The sequence below is a fragment of the Dermacentor silvarum genome, chromosome 2 (genome assembly GCF_013339745.2).
Source record: "Dermacentor silvarum isolate Dsil-2018 chromosome 2, BIME_Dsil_1.4, whole genome shotgun sequence".
Classification (NCBI taxonomy): Eukaryota; Metazoa; Arthropoda; class Arachnida; order Ixodida; family Ixodidae; genus Dermacentor; species Dermacentor silvarum.
Genome location: NC_051155.1, coordinates 182,163,461 through 182,182,922, shown reverse-complemented (window position 1 = coordinate 182,182,922; position 19,462 = coordinate 182,163,461). Strand labels below are relative to the sequence as shown.

Genomic DNA, 19,462 nt, shown 5'->3' with positions numbered 1-19,462 from the left:
GACCATGACCTTGCGACTTCCTTCAAATTAATTTCTAGCTGCACTCGCTAGCGAAGAGTCTTGTTCTGTTTGTCCTAGTATCTGCCTATTCACTGATGTTTTCCCCTTTTTCATTGCCCACTTCTGATGATGCTACAGCATGCACAAAAAACAATACATAAAAATGACAGTGAAAAAAGCAGAAGACACGGTAGCATACCTGAAAAGAAAGAGAAGAAATAAAAGTGACATGGGCAGTTTAAAACAGCGCAGAGGCTGTGAAGAGGGAAGGTCAATATGTTGAAAAGGTGCAGACTATTGCTGAAGAGCCTTCAGGCTAACTCAGTACACACAAGTAGTGAAGTTGCTGTCATGCTGGACTGAGCTGAAGAGCAAGGATTTCCAAACTCCATGGCCTTGAGGAATGCTATTCGCTTTCATGCAGTGCCAAGGAGCTCCGTGTCAGCATTGACTGGGAAATCATGCAACAACATATTCTGCATATTGCTTCTGCATAGGTCTTTCTTGTGGAACCTATACCGCCGCGATAGCTCAGTGGCTGTGGTGTTGCGCTGCTGAGCACAAGCTCGCGGGTTTGATCATGGCCGTATACCAATGGGGGCAGATTGCAAAACTGCTCGTGTATTGTGCACTGGGTGCACAATAAAGAACCCCAGGTGGTCAAAATTAATTCGGAGTCCTCCACTACGATGTGCCTCATAATCGGATCGTGGTTTTGGCACGTAAAACTCCATGATTTATTGTTAAATTAAATTTCCTTTGGGAGGCTTGCAAAGTGTATATGCGACGTTTGAAGGTCATGTTAAATCCAAACTGCGGTGCAATGTTCCTCCTTCAAATAAAAAGCAAACATGCAGGAATGAAAGGTGTGAAAAAAGTAAAATTTCTCGGGTTCCCTGATGTTCATCTTCCCCTCACAACTCTTGCATCTCCTAAAGTTCGGTTTCCTTGCATGGCACATGCAGTAGAGAGAGCCGGTGTTGTAATTTCATAGTTATGACAAGAGATGCCGTGAGTGTTTTGATGCTGGCCCATCTGACAGCATGAATAACTCAGGTGTGAGAGTCATAACCACATAAAGCCAACAGACAATGAAGCCAAGGAAAGCATCGGGGAAATTAACTGTAGTTGAAATTGGAATGTAGAAAATAATGATGGAAAGGGAAATGAAAGTGGACAAAAAGATAACTTATCGCCGGCGGGAGCTGAACCCGCAACCTCCGCATTACGTGTGCATTGCACTACCAATTGTGCTACGGCGACGACCATCAACTCGTCCAATAACTTGGGTATTTATGTTTGCTAGATCTAGCCCTTGGAGTGTTAGCCAGTGCCACTCAGAACCATGGTGGGCGGATGTGGAACATTCGTTTTATTTTTTAGCCCGATGGCGTCACGATGCACGTCATCTTGGAAGAGCAGGCACGTGGCTAGTAAACCCTCGCATGCTACCTAATGACATCAAGGCTGCCAGATTCGAGACACTTGTAATGAAATATGATTAACAGAATCGAGCCCCTCGGTTCCCCTTCTTCTTTCGTATTTCATTACGAGGGTATTTCATTACGATGTAATTATGTAGCATGCCAGGGTTTATTAGCCACGTGCCTGCTCTTCCAAGATCATGTGCATTGTGACACCATCGGGCTAAAAAATAAAAAGGATACTATGTTTACTATTTATTTATGTTTACTAGATCTAACCCTAGGAGCGTTAGCCAGCGCCACTCAGAACCATGGTGGGCAGATGTCGAACATCCTTTTTATTTTTTAGCACGATGGCGTCACGATGCACATGATCTTTGAAGAGCAGGCACGTGGCTAATAAACCCTCGCATGCTACCTAATTACATCGTAATGAAATACCCTCGTAATGAAATACGAAAGAAGAAGGGGAACCAAGGGGCTCGATTCTGTTAATCATATTTCATTACAAGTGTCTCGAATCTGGCAGCCTTGATGTCATTAGGTAGCATGCGAGGGTTTACTAGCCACGTGCCTGCTCTTCCAAGATGACGTGCATCGTGATGCCATCGGGCTAAAAAATAAAAAGGATGTTCGACATCTGCCCACCATGGTTCTGAGTGGCGCTGGCTAACACTCCTAGGGTTAGATCTAGTAAACATAAATACCCAAGTTAGTGCACGAATTGATGGCCGTCGCCGTAGCACAATTGGTAGTGCAATGCACGTGTAATTGCGGAGGTTGCGGGTTCGGCTCCCACCGGTGACAAGTTATCTTTTCGTCCACTTTCATTTCCCTTTTCTTCATTATTTTCTACATTCCCATTTCAACTACACTTAATTTCCCCGATGCTTTCCTTGGCTTCATTGTCTGTTGGCTTTATGTGGTTCCATTTCCCTTTTCTTCATTATTTTCTACATTCCAATTTCAACTACACTTAATTTCCCCGATGCTTTCCTTGGCTTCATCATTGTCTGTTGGCTTTATGTGGTTATGATTAACAAAATCGAGCCCCTCGCTTCCCTTTCGTCTCAGGTGTGGGAGGAATTTCCTTGTCTTTGGCGGACACGGTCGCATGCACAGACTGTCCACACGCTTGTCAGTGTGCTTTGCTGGACTAAGCAAACACAATCACTCGAACGCCCTTCCGTTTCGCAGGACTGCACCCACGAACGAAAGCGAAGAACCATTATTTGCCTGTATTTTGGCTAGCTGGCAGTGTTGTATAAAAGGAGCAACATAAATGCCCTTTTTGTATGTCCGAGCTATACTGTGTGCTGTGTCCTATGTTACCAGGAACATTAGAGACCCCACAAAGGGAGCAAGAGGGTAATGCAATTTCATTTTGCCCACTCGTGGAAAGCAGAAACACTGCCATAGAAACCAGTTCAAGACCCCTGTTCCAGAGCAAGTGCATTACACTGGCAATACCTAAACCTGTTCCAGCTCAATGATCTCTATAAATGTCAGCACACAAGGCAACATAACCACACTTGTGCTTACAGCAATGCAGGACACGAGAATACCTTTTTGCTGGGGCTGCAGAGCTGGCCAATGAGCTCGGGCATTTCCAGAGGTTGGCTTTTCAGCTTGAGAGCACACATGAAATTGTCAAGGACCAGGCCAAGGACACCACTAGTATCATAGGGAAGCAGGTCGCCCTGGATTCGCACAGTCGATCAGGAATTAGAGTACTCACCAAAGCTTCTAAAATCTTGGAATAACACAACAAAAGTTCACTGTAATTTATGCAAAATAAAATAGGAACAGACTTGAAAAATAATAGGCTGCTTTTTGGATGATGACATAAAAAACAATATATTGTTTCCTGAGTTGTAAAAAGTTGCCCCACATGTCATATTCATGGCTGTCATTCATGGCAGTTGATTATCTTCATACACACTCTGCATTTGTAAGCTGATGATCTGCAACAGCATACTGATTAAAACATTTGCCCCGTTGAATTATTGGTACTACTATCGAAACCTTTAATTTGGAAGGTGGGTGACAAGGGGAGGACATTTTTTTGCAAAGATTGGAAAGACATCAAATGAGCCATCAGAAAAAATATTCTATTTTACATTTCAGTCTATCTAGCCGTAGAATGAAGACTAGAACTCACTGCAAACTTTAGATGCTTGAAGTCCCGTAGAAGGGGCTGAAAGTGGCTGCTAGATACACTCAGTGGACAGAAAGCTGAAGACAGTTTGTTGAGGCTGTGGTAGCACATGACTGTGTTGAAGTGACGGTGTGCCATGTCAACTGCAACCTGCATTTGTGCAGAGAAATCACATAAATTAGAGCTTGCTTTACACACAGCATTCACAACGAGTAAAAATGTATGAGAGCTCTAGTTTAGAGAGCACATCACAGTATTTATCAAAGAAATAAAGGATAACTGGCACGCTCCATGAGTAACAACTTGCTCACTACACAGTCACAGTATAAATATGAAGCATGTGAGAGCAGTTTGGTGTCTTATATATTGACTGCACTAAACTCTTTTAGATTCTTTGAGAACTTCCATTGCATTTTACATTGAACAAATCATTCTTGAACTCTCGAATAAGATTTGATCAGCTTCCCTATTTTCCACTTTTCCAGTTCTCACTTCTTTGCTACCCTTGCTGCCCACTTCCTTGCAGTGTTCTTGGCCTGACAAGGCAGTGATAACACCACACAAGCCACTACTATTGCACACCACATGTGCTGTACTCTTTTCTGAGCCACCATTACCCTGTATTGCACATGCACTTAGGCCTGCCACATCATTATGATTTCTACTTTTAGTTAGTTACTCTTAATAGAATGAGGCACTTTTTCATGACCTGCGCCAGAATGCACAAAGTGAAGCAATAGTTAAAAAATGCAGGTACACATCAATGATATACAAGGCTGACTGCTCGGCAATTAGTTCCTCCAGTGCACTAAGCCAAGTCTGCTTAGCTTTCCTAGGTTTGCACTCATAAAGCATGGGCTTTCATTTTATGCATTAGACTGGTGGATTTCTGCTGGACACTAACCCGCCCTTCGTTGATGCTGTTATAGAGAGGCTGGAACAGAGGCCAGCAGAAAAAGGACTTGTTTGGGTAATCGTCGCGAAGGATCTCTAAAAGGCTGCTAGTCAAACCAGTAAAACCATTATGGCCATCAAGAAGAATGTTGAAAGCCTGTAAAAGAAAAAGAAGAGACAAGAACATCAAGAATTAAATTCAGTATAATACCAGGAATTTTCTAATTAAGTCATCCAACAGAAGTTGGTAAATGCAAGAGTAAACAAAACTGGAAACAAATAAGCACATGTCATTAAGTGCAATGTTAGCATCATCTAGTATGTTTGGTATAAAGCATGCTCTATTGGCAGAAAACACACACACACACACGCACACGCACACGCACACACACACACACACACACACACACACACACACACACACACACACACATAGACAAGGAATATTACAAAAAACAAAAGAAGAAATGGCATAACACAAAGAGCACTAATCTTCGGTGCCTAGCATTTCAACACTTTTCCTCTTGTAGGGCACATTTCCTCCCTTCACTACACACATGCCTACATGCTTTGTGAGACTTTGAAGCTGGGCCAGTTTATTTCTATTCAAAATAGGTAGTGAACAGTGCAGATGGTGAAATGCGACATCCTTTTATATTGCTTGATTGATTGGCTAGATGGTTGAGTGATTTAATGAAACAACTAACCAAATGACTGCTCAATCAACCAACCAATAAATTAAGAGATTAACTCAAGCTAGTTATAAATTACCGTGGATCAACATAACACGGCTTTCAGCTTAGTGTTAAGCTCGTGTTGATCTTGCAAGCTCGGTTATGTTTGGGAATCTAAAATCTGTTTAGTGGTGAGAGTGCAGCTTGCTTGTTTATCCATCTCTGAGTACAGGCTCTATATCTTTGTGGCACAATAAATCAGAGAGGGATGTGCGAGCAAGCCATTCGCTTGCACATCCTGAATGCATGACTTGAACCTTGCATGGATTGTTGCAAAATGTTCTTTCACTCATTATATGCCTTTTTTTTTTCAGTCAGACCTCGATATCATGAACACTAATAAAAGTCACTATTGAATATGATGCACATAATGAATTAATGCTGACACCAGCATGTAGTGAATATGGGCTTATAAGGAATATCTAAAATAAAGACGGTATTTCCATGCTGGATGTGACTTCGCTATAATGAGGTTCTATTGTATATGTAAGTACCTAGGTATTTATTACCCCACTTACAATAGAGCAAAATCTTCTTTAGACTAAAAGCATGGTGGAGCGACCTTTACCTGAAGGGAATCGCAGTCTTCTGCAAACCAGCGCACATCATCCATAAAACTGTTCCGCCACTCATGATCTTCTACACACTGGTTTCCTATCCCAAACAGGTCAAAGGGGTCATCTGGACTGTGGCAAAAAAAAAGCAAGGAACACAGTTACCAACATACGCTTCACCACACAAGTTGTGTGCCCAATTGCCTTCCTCAAAAATTCCCTGGCCATGACTAAAGCAGCAGTGGTGGGGCCATAGAGTTTCTCGCTATCACACCTAGAGGGTAATCTGGCATCACTGTGTATGGGAGTTTCTTAAAGGGCGCTCTGCCGTCATTTCTATGACGGGATATGTGTCTGCGAGGTTTGTGTTGGCTGGTGTTGTGTTGTACGAGGCTTCGTCTAAAACATGGATATGGCTACACAAATAATGCCTTCTTAATGCGTATCACCATCGATGATCACATAGATAGCGACCGCGTTTTCGACTGCAGTTGTTGCAGCGAATGGTAGTTAATTCGTGCAGTATTGATGCGTGCGTCGGGCTTGTGCCTTCAGCACTGCAAAGTCGCCGTTCATAATCGCGTCGATAGCGGTCACGGTTTTTTCCGCAGCGGTTGAGGCAAACAGTTGTTTCGTTTTGCCTCGGTGCAAAGCTGTCGAGCTTGAAGAGCACTGGCTACATAGCAATTATGTTTTCGCCAGCTCACTGGCGAAAACGTAATCGTGATGTGCGCGCGATAGTAGAAAGCGTGTCTACATTCTTGGTCTACATGTTTTGCATACGTGGAGGGCTTGAAAATCATTGTTTTGGTTATAGTGCGGTACCGCTTATAGTGCAGATATTCGCAACTCCGGCGGCTTACGTTATAAGCGATCTACACTGTAGTCTCACTTCCTCAAACACACATGTATTTGTATTCTTTCTAGTCATACGTGAAAAGCTGTAGTGCCAACGAGGCTATCCCCTCGTGGCCAAGGTTCACCACATCATGAAGTGCAGAAATGGGGGGAAAAAAATTTTCCTTTCTATATCTAAAGTATAGTTCTTAATACAGTTAAACCTCAATATAACTGACTTCAATATAACAGAATTCTCGATATAACAAAGTATTGAACTTTTATAACTTCTTGTCTGTAGAACACTATGTAAATTTAGAACCTCAATATAACGAAGTGTGTTTATATGTACACAATTTCAACAGAATAAGATTTCACTGGTGCCGCAAGAAAATACCGAGACAATAAATGGAAACTTCCGTGGAATGGTAAAAAGATGGTTGAATTGCAAGGGGCTGCTTGCCAACACACCTCTCAAATCCCATGCCATGCACTCACCGCCGAAACGGAGCAGTGTCATGTTTCGTATAAAGTCCAAGTGCGATAAGATCCTATCACGCCCCCTACACTGTACGCGTTAGGTGCAAATAAAAGCATGCAAGGGTGAGCCAAGAAGGATGGTGGCTTTGTTGCGAGTCCTGCTAGGGGACGCCACCTTCCCCTATGTTCCCAGTCTTGTTATAGCCCTATTCTGGGCTGCAGTATGTGTAAATAAATAAATAAATAAATAAATAAAAATCTTTCCCTCATTCTTCTATCCTCTTTGTTCCCACTTCCCTTCCCCCACAGACACTGAGCCGTGCTCCCATTAGGGCTGCATAAGTACAGTATATACCACTTATAACGTAACCGCTTATAGTGCAGGACCGGATATAGTGCGGTCTTTTCAGACTCCCGTTAATTTTGCCATAGCACTCCATGTACACACGTATCGCTTATAGTGCAGTTGCGGGAAACGAAATACCGGTTACAGTGCAGCTGCCTGGGAGTACGGAAGTCGGCGAAGACGGCGAACGCTCCCCTCAAACGGGCGCCCCAAGGAGTGCTCGAGGAAGAAAGAGACGAAGTGGAGGAGAAGGGCACGTGGTGCGAACGAACAGCCAGTGAGGCTGAAACCAGAATCTTGAGTGCGTGCGAGTCGTGAAATATCATGGCGCGCATGGCGAGCGAGGGCCACGAAACTGCCAACGCCGACCAACGCTCGCTTCACGATAATGGCAGTAAACGAAACTTCAGGGAGCAGGCTGCGCCGGCACAGCACCGCGAAGGGCGCACGCGGAGACCGTGGAATGTGAGGGAGGAGGGCGGCAGGGAAGTGGATTTCGCCTCGGCAACCCCGCCGCTTCGGTGGCTCCCCTCGCCCTCCCTCGTAGCTCCCTCACTTTCGACTATCACCATGCACGCCCGCCGCCATGCAGGCGCCGCCGCTCCAGACGGCCCGGTGCCAGCTCCCCGAAATTTCGTTTTCTGCCGTTATCGGGAAGCGGGCATTTGCCGGCGTGGGCAGTTTTGTTGGCCGGCCTGAGACAGCGCCGCTGCTTCCCTCTGCGCCGTAGCCGCAGCGTGCAAGGTCAACACGTGACTAGAAAGTAGAGGAAGCATAAAGGAGAAAGAAGAGTTCACTGCCATTTTCTACGCGCGGCTATGGTAGCGTGGCTGAGATGTCGGCCTGTACACGCATGTTCCGGCGCAATGCAGAATCGGCGACCTTGCCATTTGAGAGAGGGTGAAATTCCCGCCGTATTTTTTTCTTTCTTTTTAACACGAAAGTGTTTTATGCCGGGGTCCACCAAGACTTCAGTGACGTATTTCCGTCACGGAAATACGTCAGCTTACAATGTACACGAACATAATACAAAGAAAGAAACCAGAAGAAAAAGTTCCACAAACATGCAAAATTTGGAAATCGAACCCACGACCTCTCGGTCCGCGACGATAGATCGCCGAGCGTTTAACCCATTGCGCCACAAACGCATTTGCAGAGAGCTACACAGACGCGCCTTATATATCTAACACTCCTCCGTGTACCCGCGCTCTTGCTCGGGGCGGTGCCGCCGCCTACGAGCAGAAAAGAGAAGTACTGCATTATGACACTAACGCGCACCGACAGTGAACGCTTCGGTGGTCTCAGCACTACGACTATAGTGCCTAGAATATACTTACTAGTGTGCCGACCGCCGGGCGTTTCTAATGGGAGACGCTGGCACCGCCGGTGATGCCTTCCGCCGGAGGCCACCAGACGGCGACACTGTTTGGGACCGTGCTAACCGAGCGGCGCATCGCGCGTCGCTTGCGCTTCGGATGCACTTTGGATGCGCGTTCGTAAGCGCAGTCGGTTGCGGCGCGTTGTAGCTTTCGAGCAAGTAGCATGTGGTGCCTCCGCATGTCATTGAAGACACGTTTCATTTTCGTGTTCTATACCGATTCCTATATAAGAGGGATCAACCACATTTTTTTTTGTTTTGTTCGCACGCGGCATTGAGGGGTCTCTCCTAAGCTTTTACTCTATGGCGGTGCCAGAGCAATGCCGGTCGGAGGTGCCGCCGCGTGATTTGGTTCGAATTAACGAGATTTGACTGTAAATTGAATGCAAACGTTCTAGCCGCATTCCTCGACTGTCGCATACGCGTGGCGGCTCGATGTACATGTTTTGCATATGTGCGGGCCTTGAAAACTGTTGCTTTGGTTATAGTGCGGTACCGCTTATGGTGCGGATATTCGCGACGCGACTTCGGCGACTTACGTTATAAGCAGTCTACACTGTATGTCTCGTCTTCATCTCGACCTCAACCCCCCCTTCCCACGTGACTACGGGTAAAGGGGGGAGGACAGCCAGCTCCTGGTAACGCGATTAAGCATGCGCGAATAGAAGGGGTCAGGTTGCCACATGTCTCTTTTTCTAGTGCGGCCATGACTTTGTGGGCTGTCAGCGTACGCACGGCCCGCGTGACCTGTTTTAGAGGTAATTTGCTGCGCGTTCGAAGAGTGGGCATGCTAAGATCGTGTGACATCATGTGCGCTGACTTCCCACACGTTTAGTACTGGAGGTTGTGTAATCTCAAGTTTCGAAGACGCGTTGGAGCGAGAGGCAGATGAAGCATTCGTGGACACTTTCCATCATAGCATCGTTCCACTGTGGATGACACTAACATTCGCGGGGAGGGGTGGATGCGAAAGCTAACTGGCTTCACTTCGTATCGCCGATGTAAAGATATTGTCGACACGGCATGAAAGCGTATCTTTCATGGCCAGATCTCAAATTACACAAAATAATTTTTTTTCTTAGTCAAATTTGCTTTTTCCAATTACTCAATGATTCGGAAAATTTTTCGGCCCCTTCCATGGCAGAAAAGTCCATTGATGATTGTACTTAGTTTCATAAAAGGCTGAAATTCAATATACGAAAATTTTGATCTAACAAAGCAAATTGCTGATTTTAGCAATTTCGTTCTATCGAGGTTTAGCTGTATAGCTTATGACGGACAATTCGATATGTGTATACATGTGCACACACATATACACAGGCTCATGTTACATTAGTGCAAATGTTGGATTTAAAAAATAAACTGCGAGATCTTCTTCAGCTGCAGCAGCTGATCTAGAAGTGATATTTCACCAGAAAAGATGAGAAACCAGAGTGTGGCAAAAAGTAGTGATCAATAAACAAGAAATTATATGCGAAGCATAAATCTTACTTGTTGTGTAGATAGCGTGTAGTCAGGTGAATTGTTCGAGGGTGTAGCTGGACACTGAGAAACTCTGACCACAGCTGTACAGGCTCCTTTTTAGATTCCACCTGCCTGCTCGACTGGTGTGTGGGGCCCACTAGAAAGAATATGTGAAAAGAACTTGCTTGTTTCAAGTCCAGAAGCATAACAGGTCATATAATTAGCATATTTTTTCATACATAAGCTGCACCAAAAAATAACAGTAACTACAAAGTGGGTATAACCATATGAAGCCAAGGAAAGCGTAGAGGAAATTTTCAATAGCTTGAAGTGTAGAAATGAGAAGCTAAAGCAAAGTGAAAGTGGACGAAAAAGCAACTTGCCGGAGGTGGGAATCGAACCCACAACCTCCCCATTATGCGTGCACTGCACTACCATTTGTGCAACGGCGGCTGTTGTTCCCACATCCACATTCTTAGGTATTTATGTGTGTCTGCATTGTAGGTTCGACTCCCACCGGAAGCAAGTTGTTTTTCATCCACTTTCATTTCCCTTTAGCTTATCAATTCTACATTTCAATCAAAAACTACAAATTATGCTTTCCTTGGCATTATTATCTATTGACTTCTTACGGTTGTGACTAACAAAAATCGGGCCCCTTGGTTATCCTTCTTTTCGTTCATTTCAAAATTAGGGTCTTGACTCTGGCAGATTTGATGCCTTCAGGTAGCATACGACGGTTTATTGGTGAGCTGCCTACTTCTAAAGCTCACGAACTATGTGCCGCCATCAGTCAAAAGGCTGTTCTTTCCCATTCCTCATGCACCCCTGAACTCATCGCCGAGTAGCTGGCTAGAACACAATGGTTTAGGCAAACCATTCTGTTTTTCCCTTCCAATTAATCTTTCTCTCTGCACTGAATGAGATGATCAATGCAGGGAGATTGTTATTTAATGCTCATGTGAACAGGAATGAAGTAAACAAATTACATGGACAGTTATAGACCCTTTTCTGGAAGTAAGTCTACTAGGGCCTGTCGCAATTTTTATTTTTAGCACTGAACCATAACGTAAAAGCAGTATCAAGCATATTCTACCTTTTCTAAGTGAACCATGGCACATACCTCTGCAAACATCTTTGTCCTGGTCAGCTGGGAACCATTGTACATCCTGGTAAGAGTCAAAAGCAATAACAAGAAACAGCTGAAGAACAATTGACCTGACAATTTTATTTGTAAAGAGTAACAGATAGAAAAGTTCAACTGACAATATAGAATAAAGGTAAAATTGCTAAGGCTTAACTTGTTACACACAACAAATTTAATGCAGCCGGAAAAATGTAAAGAGCAGTGAAATACTGTCTGTGCAGCTGTTTTTATCTGGCTATATGAGGGAGTACTGGTACAAACAGCAAGTCGCGGCAAAAATTATAAAGCCCTTGTGAATATTCAACCCTCTTAACTTTCAAGCCTGAGCTGTGCTTGTATTAACAATTTGCACTAACATCACCAAAGATAAGTTCCTTCTTGTACAGGTGGCAATTCCTATTGCCTTGCTGGCAAGAAATAAGCCATGCTCATAAGCTCAGTTCATTGTGTACTGTTAAGCTTAGGTACTGATACATATTAGTTGGCTGTTTACGTTACTTTTTTAAAAGAAATACTAGTGTCGCCAGAGGAAGACTGCTTTTTAAAGCAAGTCAGTTTGTATTATTCTAGGTGAATATGAATATAGTCAACAGCACATGTGATACTTTACTTTACATATCAAGAAATTCTGTGCAATACTGAATTTATTTACAGAGTCTTCTTCTTTCTGGGGTTTTACGTGCCAAAACCAGTTCTGATTATGAGGCACGCCCTAACAAACCTGTTACTAGAGTAATTTGTGTTAGCAATGATACATAGCACATATTAATAAGCACAGGAGCATAAGAAGAGACGATTGTGATACAATATTAAACAAAGAACAACTTCTCTCCTCCCGAAAAGCTAATTAGTCAATATACATTTTGGTACAATAATATAGCATGACATTAGACTTATTCAGCTTTATTGTTCACTATGTATATATTTTCTCATTACACCTGGCAGGAGCACGTGCTAATGCACAATGAACTTTAAACAAAAATGTCCTTAAATGTAGGGGTGGATATTGTTTCTAAGTGCAACAAAATTATAAATGTTCATAATTATGGTGGAATAAGGAAATTATGGGAAGTTTTATACATCTTATATGCCTTTTCTGGAAAGAATTTAAGGGCTAAATTGTTAAAATACACCTAGGTCCTTTGCATACAACCCTAGGCGAGTTTCCAGAGCAATGGTTATAAATTAAGATAAAGAGTGCCAAATAAAGAGTGCTATATTCTACATACTCTACATACTCTCCGCAGTATGTAGAATATCTTGAAACACTGACATTCAGAAAAGGAACAAGGGTATGCCAAGCTAAGGTGATAGCTACTAAGATCAACAGGAACTCTTACAAAAAATGCCTGCTTTTCTATTAGACATGAACTTAAAACCTTTAAGCTCACATGCAACCACAATTTTCCAGCACTGCTCTAAAAAATGGCATTAAGAGCACAGCGGAGATGGTCTCTAAAGCGTGGTTTCTACAGGAGGGTGAGCACACAGCTTGTATCAATCATCCAGGGCCCATCTGCAGCAACCTACTTTGTCTCTGGAGCCACTTGGAACCTTCGTCTCTGGTTCAGCCTTGTGGATAGTGACTTTACCAGACCTGCCAAAACAAAACGAAAATAAAAACGAATGTGCAGAAAATTCAACTAAGCATTACGAGTAAAATATTGCTTGGGCATGTTATGAAACAAGAAGATCACTGTATGCTCTATGTGAGGTGATTTGATTAATAAAGAAGTACATAAGAACATGGACAAAAAGAAAGAAGGTGTAGTAGGCGGACACCCTTGTGCAATCCTACAAGTTGGAGGTGGGAGGGGGGGAGGTGGTTATGGTCACATGTATGGTTGTCATCCACCTATGTGCTCCTATGCAAAGGTAGGTTAATTTTGCCATTTTTGGTATCCTTCATTCACTTTCAACTCTACAACGTTAGCCTTGCCTTGGCTTTGACCATTTTAAAGTGAATAGATTTCTTTGCCTCTTTCGCCCGTTTTCACGGTTGGCTGTCAATCGTCTGACCAGGCAAGGAAAATGTTTGTTCATTCATTCAGGCTATTTGCTTACATTGACAATCATCATCAATGGTTTCTAAACATTTTTTTTGCCACGGCACCTTCAAAGTATGCCAATCTTTGTCATTCTGCAAAAATGTGTGCAGTTCAAGCTGTTCAAGCTGTTGAATTTCATAGCTACTCAAACAAATTATCAGAGAAGGGTAGAGGTTTTAATTAAACTCTACCAGGTTTTACTTATATACATCACATTACCAATATGTCAAACTATTTTTCCATCCTTATGAGAACATTATGTCCAGACTTGATTGTACTCGGCTGGGGGGCAGCACAACACGCTATGATGTCCCATTTAGCAAATATAGGCAAAAGCGAGCCAAAGAATCATGTGTGGAGAGAAATAGGGCAATGTTTCACAATTGTCTCAATATGTATTCGTTAGCAACATCACGCAGCTGCATTAGCAAAAATTCTTGCAGAGCAAATCTTTATATTCATGATTATCACTCAAGTTGTTTGTTATCATTAAGTGATTATGGAGAAAGTGTTGATGTGCATCTGCACTGCTGTACATGACATCGTGGCCACTCCTTACACAAAAGAGGTTATCTGCACAAGGTTAAAGGGACACTAAAGAGAAAAGTGATTTCTTCTGTATCAGTAAATTACCCTTCTACAATATCAAAACCACCACTCTTACCACGACAAGGTGCTTGGTAAGCCAGAAAAAGTGCAATAACAAAAGACAGGTGGCAACGCCTCCTTGAAGTTCCCACACTAGCTCGCTGTGACGTCATGGATTTTGACAGCTTCTTCTAGGGCCTGGTTTATTTCTTAGCGGTAAAGATAGGCTACATTGTGTTCTAATTGAGCCAAAGATTGAACAAGGTGAGTTTCGGGAACTTTACTACGCCAGCGCGGTCTAAATACAAAAAAAAAAAAAAAAACTTTGAAACCTTGACGTCACAGTGACGTACCGGCATTGGGGATTCGCCGCAAAATTCAAAAACTCAAACTTTTACTTTCATTTTCTCTGCTAATAAACAACCTATTATTTTGATATTAATTTAATGACAACAGAGTTCTTAAAGAACACTTTATTCGTCTAAACTTATTTAGTGTTTTGCTTTAGTGTCCCTTTAAGATCACAGCTTGTATGCATTACATGTTGCCACATTGTTTCAAAATTATTATCCACAAGTCACAGTAATGTCTGCATTGAGTGTCTCTGCAGAAAGCACACATTTTCTGAGCGCAGATAAGTGGTTTTAACATGCTGTGCAGTAGACATATGGACATTTAGTTTTAATGAAACACTTACAGTGCCAACCTTTATGAATGGTAGAAATATTCTTTCTAATATTTTTGTGGAAGAACTTCTTACCAGGCAATTGCTTCATTGGCTGATGATGGCGGAGGGTCATAAAGACAACCAGTTGTTTTGAGGTTTCCTAAACTGCCTCGTAAGTCAGCGATGAGAAGACGTGGAGTGTACGTCGCATTACCCTGCGTATATAAATAACACAAAGAAACGTCGTTACAAGCTCGGCACTTGGACAATGGCAAGAAAAGTGGCTGGGTAATTACAGGCACTTAGCAATATTTTCAACTTTATGGATGTCATCTGAATGCCTATGAAATCAAACAATATGAAAAAAACAGATTCAACTGTAACTGCAGCCATATTCTCTGTACTTCTAAATGAACAAACAGAGAATCTCTTCTTTAGTGTGCATTTCTTCCTTTGTGCAGTGAAATTAGCTAGCATTTCTACATAATAATGGTAATTCAGTCACTTGTAGTCAATGAACCTGCCAATAGCATTTTTACAGGGTTTTTTGTGTCATCTGCAAACTGAAGGTTGCTGAGATATTCGCCATCAATCCTCACTCCTAATCCTTCCCAGTCTAAGAGCTTGAATACTTCTTCTAAGCATGCAGTGAATAGCATTGGAGAGATTGTGTCTCCTTGCCTGACCCCTTTCTTGATAGGTATCTTTCTACTTTTCTTGTGGAGAACCAAGGTAGCTGTGGAATCCTTGTAGATATTTGCCAAGATATTCACGTATGCCTCCTCCACTCCTTGATTACGCAATGCCTCTATGACTGCTGATATCTCTACTGAATCGAATGCCTTTTCATAATCTATGAAAGCCATATAGAGAGGTTGATTGTACTCCGCAGATTTCTCGATTACCTGATTGATGGCATGGATATGGTCCATCGTAGAATACCCCTTCCTGAAGCCAGCCTGTTCTCTTGGTTGACTGAAGTCAAGTGTTGTCCTGATTCTATTGGAAATTATCTTGGTGAATATTTTATACAATACTGAAAGCAAGCTAATGGGTCTGTAATTCTTCAATTCTTTAACGTCTCCCTTCTTATGGATAAGTATAATGTTGGCGTTCTTCCAGCTCTCTGGTACACTTGAAGTGGTGAGGCATTGCGTATAAAGGGCCGCAAGCTTTTCAAGCATGATATCTCTTCCGTCATTTATTACATCGACTCTTATTCCATCTTCTCCACCAGCTTTTCCCTGGGTCATGTCTTGCAAGGCACTTCTAATTTCATTGTTAGTTACAGAAGGAGCCTCCCTTATCCTGTTCATCACTACTTCGAATGAAAGTAGCTTGGCTGCTCTGGGCAGTGTACAGGTCAGTATAGAATTCTTCCGCTGCTTTTACTGTCATCAAAATTGCCAATGATATTACCCTGCTTATCTTTCAGTGCATACATCTTGCCTTGTCCTATGCCAAGTTTTCTTCTCACTGATTTCATGCTGCGGCCATATTTTACTGCTTACTTTCTTCTTGTTGATCAGTTTTGACAGTTCAGCAAATTCATCTTATCTCTTGAGTTTCACACCTTTATGCTTTGTCGTTTCTTTATTAGGTCCTTTGTTACTTGGAAGAGCTTCCCTACTGGTTGCCTTGGTGTCTTACCTCCCACCTCGATTGCTGCTTCTGAGATCAGCCTAGTTACGGTTTCATTCATTACCTCTATGTTGTCTTCATCTTTCTGTTCTAAAGCTGCATAGTATTTGTTTGCGAGTACCAGCCTGAATTGGTCTGCTTTTACCCTTTCTGCGTCTAGGTTGGCCTATTTCTTCTTGACTAATTTTGTTCTTTCTCTCTTCAAATAGAGAAATCCTAGACCTCACATACTTATGGTCACTGCACTTCACCCTACCTAACACTTCTACATCCTGCACTATGCTGGGATCCAGCAGAGGGTATGAAATCTATTTCATTCCTTGTTTCTCCATTAGGGCTTTTCCATGTCCACTTCCTGTTGCTGCGCTTCCTGATGAAGGTATTCATTATTCGGAGCCTGTTCCTTTCCACGAATTCTACCAACGTATCTCCTCTAGTGTTCCTAGAATCGATGCCGTAGTTGCCAATTGCTTGCTCACCAACCTGCTTTTTCCCCACTTTTGCATTCAAGTCGCCCATGACTACAGTATACTGAGTTTGCACCTTTCCCATCACTAATTCAACATCTTCATAAAAATGCTCTATTTCTTCATCATTGTGACTGGAGGTTAGGGCTTAGGCTTCTACTACCTTCATTCAATACATCCTATTTAGCTTTATTAGGATGACTGATACCCTCTCATTAATCCTGTAGAATTCATCAATGTTGCCCGCTATGTCCTTATGGACTAGAAATCCCACCCCGAATACTCTCTTATCTGGAAGACCTCTGTAGCAGAGGACGTGGCCGTTAGTCAGCACTGTATAAGCCTCACCAGTTCTTGTAACCTTACTACGCCAATAATATCCCAGGCAATGCCTGATAATTCCTCAAATAGCCCTGCTAAGCTAGCCTCACTCGAGAGGGTGCACGTGTTGAAGGTTGCCAGGTTGTTTCCAGTGGCGGCCTGTACGGACCCAGAGATTCTTAGCACCCTCTGCTGCGTCGCAGGTCTGGCCGTCGCCTTGGTGAGGTGCTCTGCAGCCACTGGGGACTGAGGGGTTGCACCTGGACTAGGATAGCCCCACTAGCTCTCGGCAATATATATATATATATATATATATATATATATATATATATATATATATACAGGGCGTCCCAACTATGATGCACCAAGATTTAAAGATACGCAAATGCCACATAGCTGGATAGAACCAAGGTAATGTTGTTTGCCGCCGCTTGGAGATACCCAGATTATTTCTTCCATTCTAATTACATAATTAGTTTTCATTAATTAATCAGCTTCCCAAATATTATAATTCGATGAAAAGTGTCAATGAGAAAATTGTAGAGCAGCATGGAATGCTCCCAATGCAGCTTTTTGTTGCTCAATACATGCTACATAAAAGTGTTTTTCCGAGCGTGAAAGAAGCCTGCGAATACACACAATGTGTCTCGAGCGGCCAGTCGAGCGACAATATTGCATGTATTCGTGGGCTTCGTTCACGCTCGGAAAACACAGCGAGCAGCTGTGTTTTCTGTCCCAATGGCACATTTCAGTTCAAATATGTTTAATTCTTTACATGACGCACACAAAAGCACTGCCAAGTATTACGGCCATTCTGTCAAGCCATTTCTAAGAGTGTGATGCACATATGGGGGGAAAAAATATTGTACATATATACATATATTGTCACGCGCTAAGGCAAGCGCAAGCAACAGTACCAGCAGCCAGACACGAAGAATGCCAGACCTGAAGGGACAGTTCTCCAGCTGGCGCGGGATCTCTGACTTCGTCGTCTTCTTTGCCGTTCTTGCTGGGCACTCATTGTTCGTGGTTTGCTAGCTCAAAACACCAGGTGGCAATGTTTTACAGGGTGCGCTTTGTTACCCGCAGTGGATAAGGTTAATTATAAAATGAAAACAGCTCAAGCTGCCCCGTTAGTTTGCGCTGCTTTCGTTCTAAATACCATGCATGTAGCAACTATCCCAACATAAGATTTCACTATTTTTTGAAAGTCTAAACAAGGCACAAACAAAAACCTGTCTATTTATACTAATGTGAGACACACAAGCACTGGCCACTCACCTTGGGGTTTTTTCCCTCACGGTAAAAGATGTCGTGAGCAAACTCTAGGGGTATCGTTTTGTCATTTGGCTTGTATGAGAAGCAGGCTTCCTGTTAAAGAAAAAGAATGTTGCAGGTGTCAAAATGACACTGAAGGAACACGGGTTTAGGAAAGTATCACGTGGTCTGATTTTTGCCACTGTAATCACTATGCCCCGCAGTTTTTCAAGCTAACAGCAACGTCACGATGGAAGTAATACATCAGAAAAACCGTAGTGATCTATACAAAATATTTGTTCTCGAATTCACATCGTCTGCCCCCCAGACTTTTTTTGACAGTTACAGTACCCGTATGCCGGCCGCGAGATGGCGACCCTGCCTGTTTAGATGTTCAATATAGAATGTGGAGGCACGTATGACTGAGGATGTTTGAAGATTTACAAAATCGGGAGACACATAGTCTGATAGAGACACAAGTAACGTCAATCGCATCCAGCGGCGATGGATGATTTATGGCCCACGTGCCAAACCACTGTAGTAATGTAAAGAATCCGGGTGCGGAGACTGCGCTATGCAAAAAGAAAAAGACAGCTGTGGAGACAGAAAATTTGAACTGACAGCTATGCGTACCGATTTTATGACAGTGCCGCAACTGATGTCAACAAATAAAACACCAACGACGACCCTAGACAACGCGGTACAGAGAGTTAACAATGTTTGCACCTTACTTGCAAATTCCAAATATGAGAGCCCACAAAATTTGCGTAGTGTCCGAGCTGCAATGTAATAACTTCTCTGCAAGGCATGTTGTTCTGCTGATCGCGCACGACACGGCGACAGGGGAGGGGGTTATACGGTCACGACATGGCCCAAAACACGTTCGCTGTTTATACACGTCTGTGCAGTCAGTGCAGATGACAATCCGCTTTGGTGAACGTCAGTTCCCAGTGCCTGGGTTTTGATTTCAGCAGCGCGCAGGTCCTCCCACGCACAATGGCACGATCTCGAAACCGCGAGCACGACACGCAGGCTGTTGTTGGATTGGCTTCGAATG

The 19,462-nt window shown here is 43.1% G+C and overlaps 1 protein-coding gene across 1 annotated transcript in view; it reads right to left on the bottom strand.

Moving 5' to 3' along the window:
- LOC119442233 (protein misato homolog 1) overlaps positions 1–19,415 on the bottom strand; it is a 30,937-nt gene extending 11,522 nt beyond the window's left edge. The window contains exons 1-10 of the mRNA XM_037707028.2: positions 19,137–19,415; positions 18,430–18,519; positions 14,813–14,934; positions 12,947–13,013; positions 11,393–11,438; positions 10,297–10,426; positions 5,779–5,896; positions 4,487–4,633; positions 3,586–3,732; positions 2,990–3,124 (exon numbers count right to left, since the gene is read on the bottom strand). Of these exons, the coding sequence (XP_037562956.1) occupies positions 2,990–3,124; positions 3,586–3,732; positions 4,487–4,633; positions 5,779–5,896; positions 10,297–10,426; positions 11,393–11,438; positions 12,947–13,013; positions 14,813–14,934; positions 18,430–18,519; positions 19,137–19,214 (1,080 nt within the window). The 5' untranslated portion in view covers positions 19,215–19,415. The remainder of the gene's footprint in view (positions 1–2,989; positions 3,125–3,585; positions 3,733–4,486; positions 4,634–5,778; positions 5,897–10,296; positions 10,427–11,392; positions 11,439–12,946; positions 13,014–14,812; positions 14,935–18,429; positions 18,520–19,136) is intronic.
- Positions 19,416–19,462: the final 47 nt, after the last annotated feature.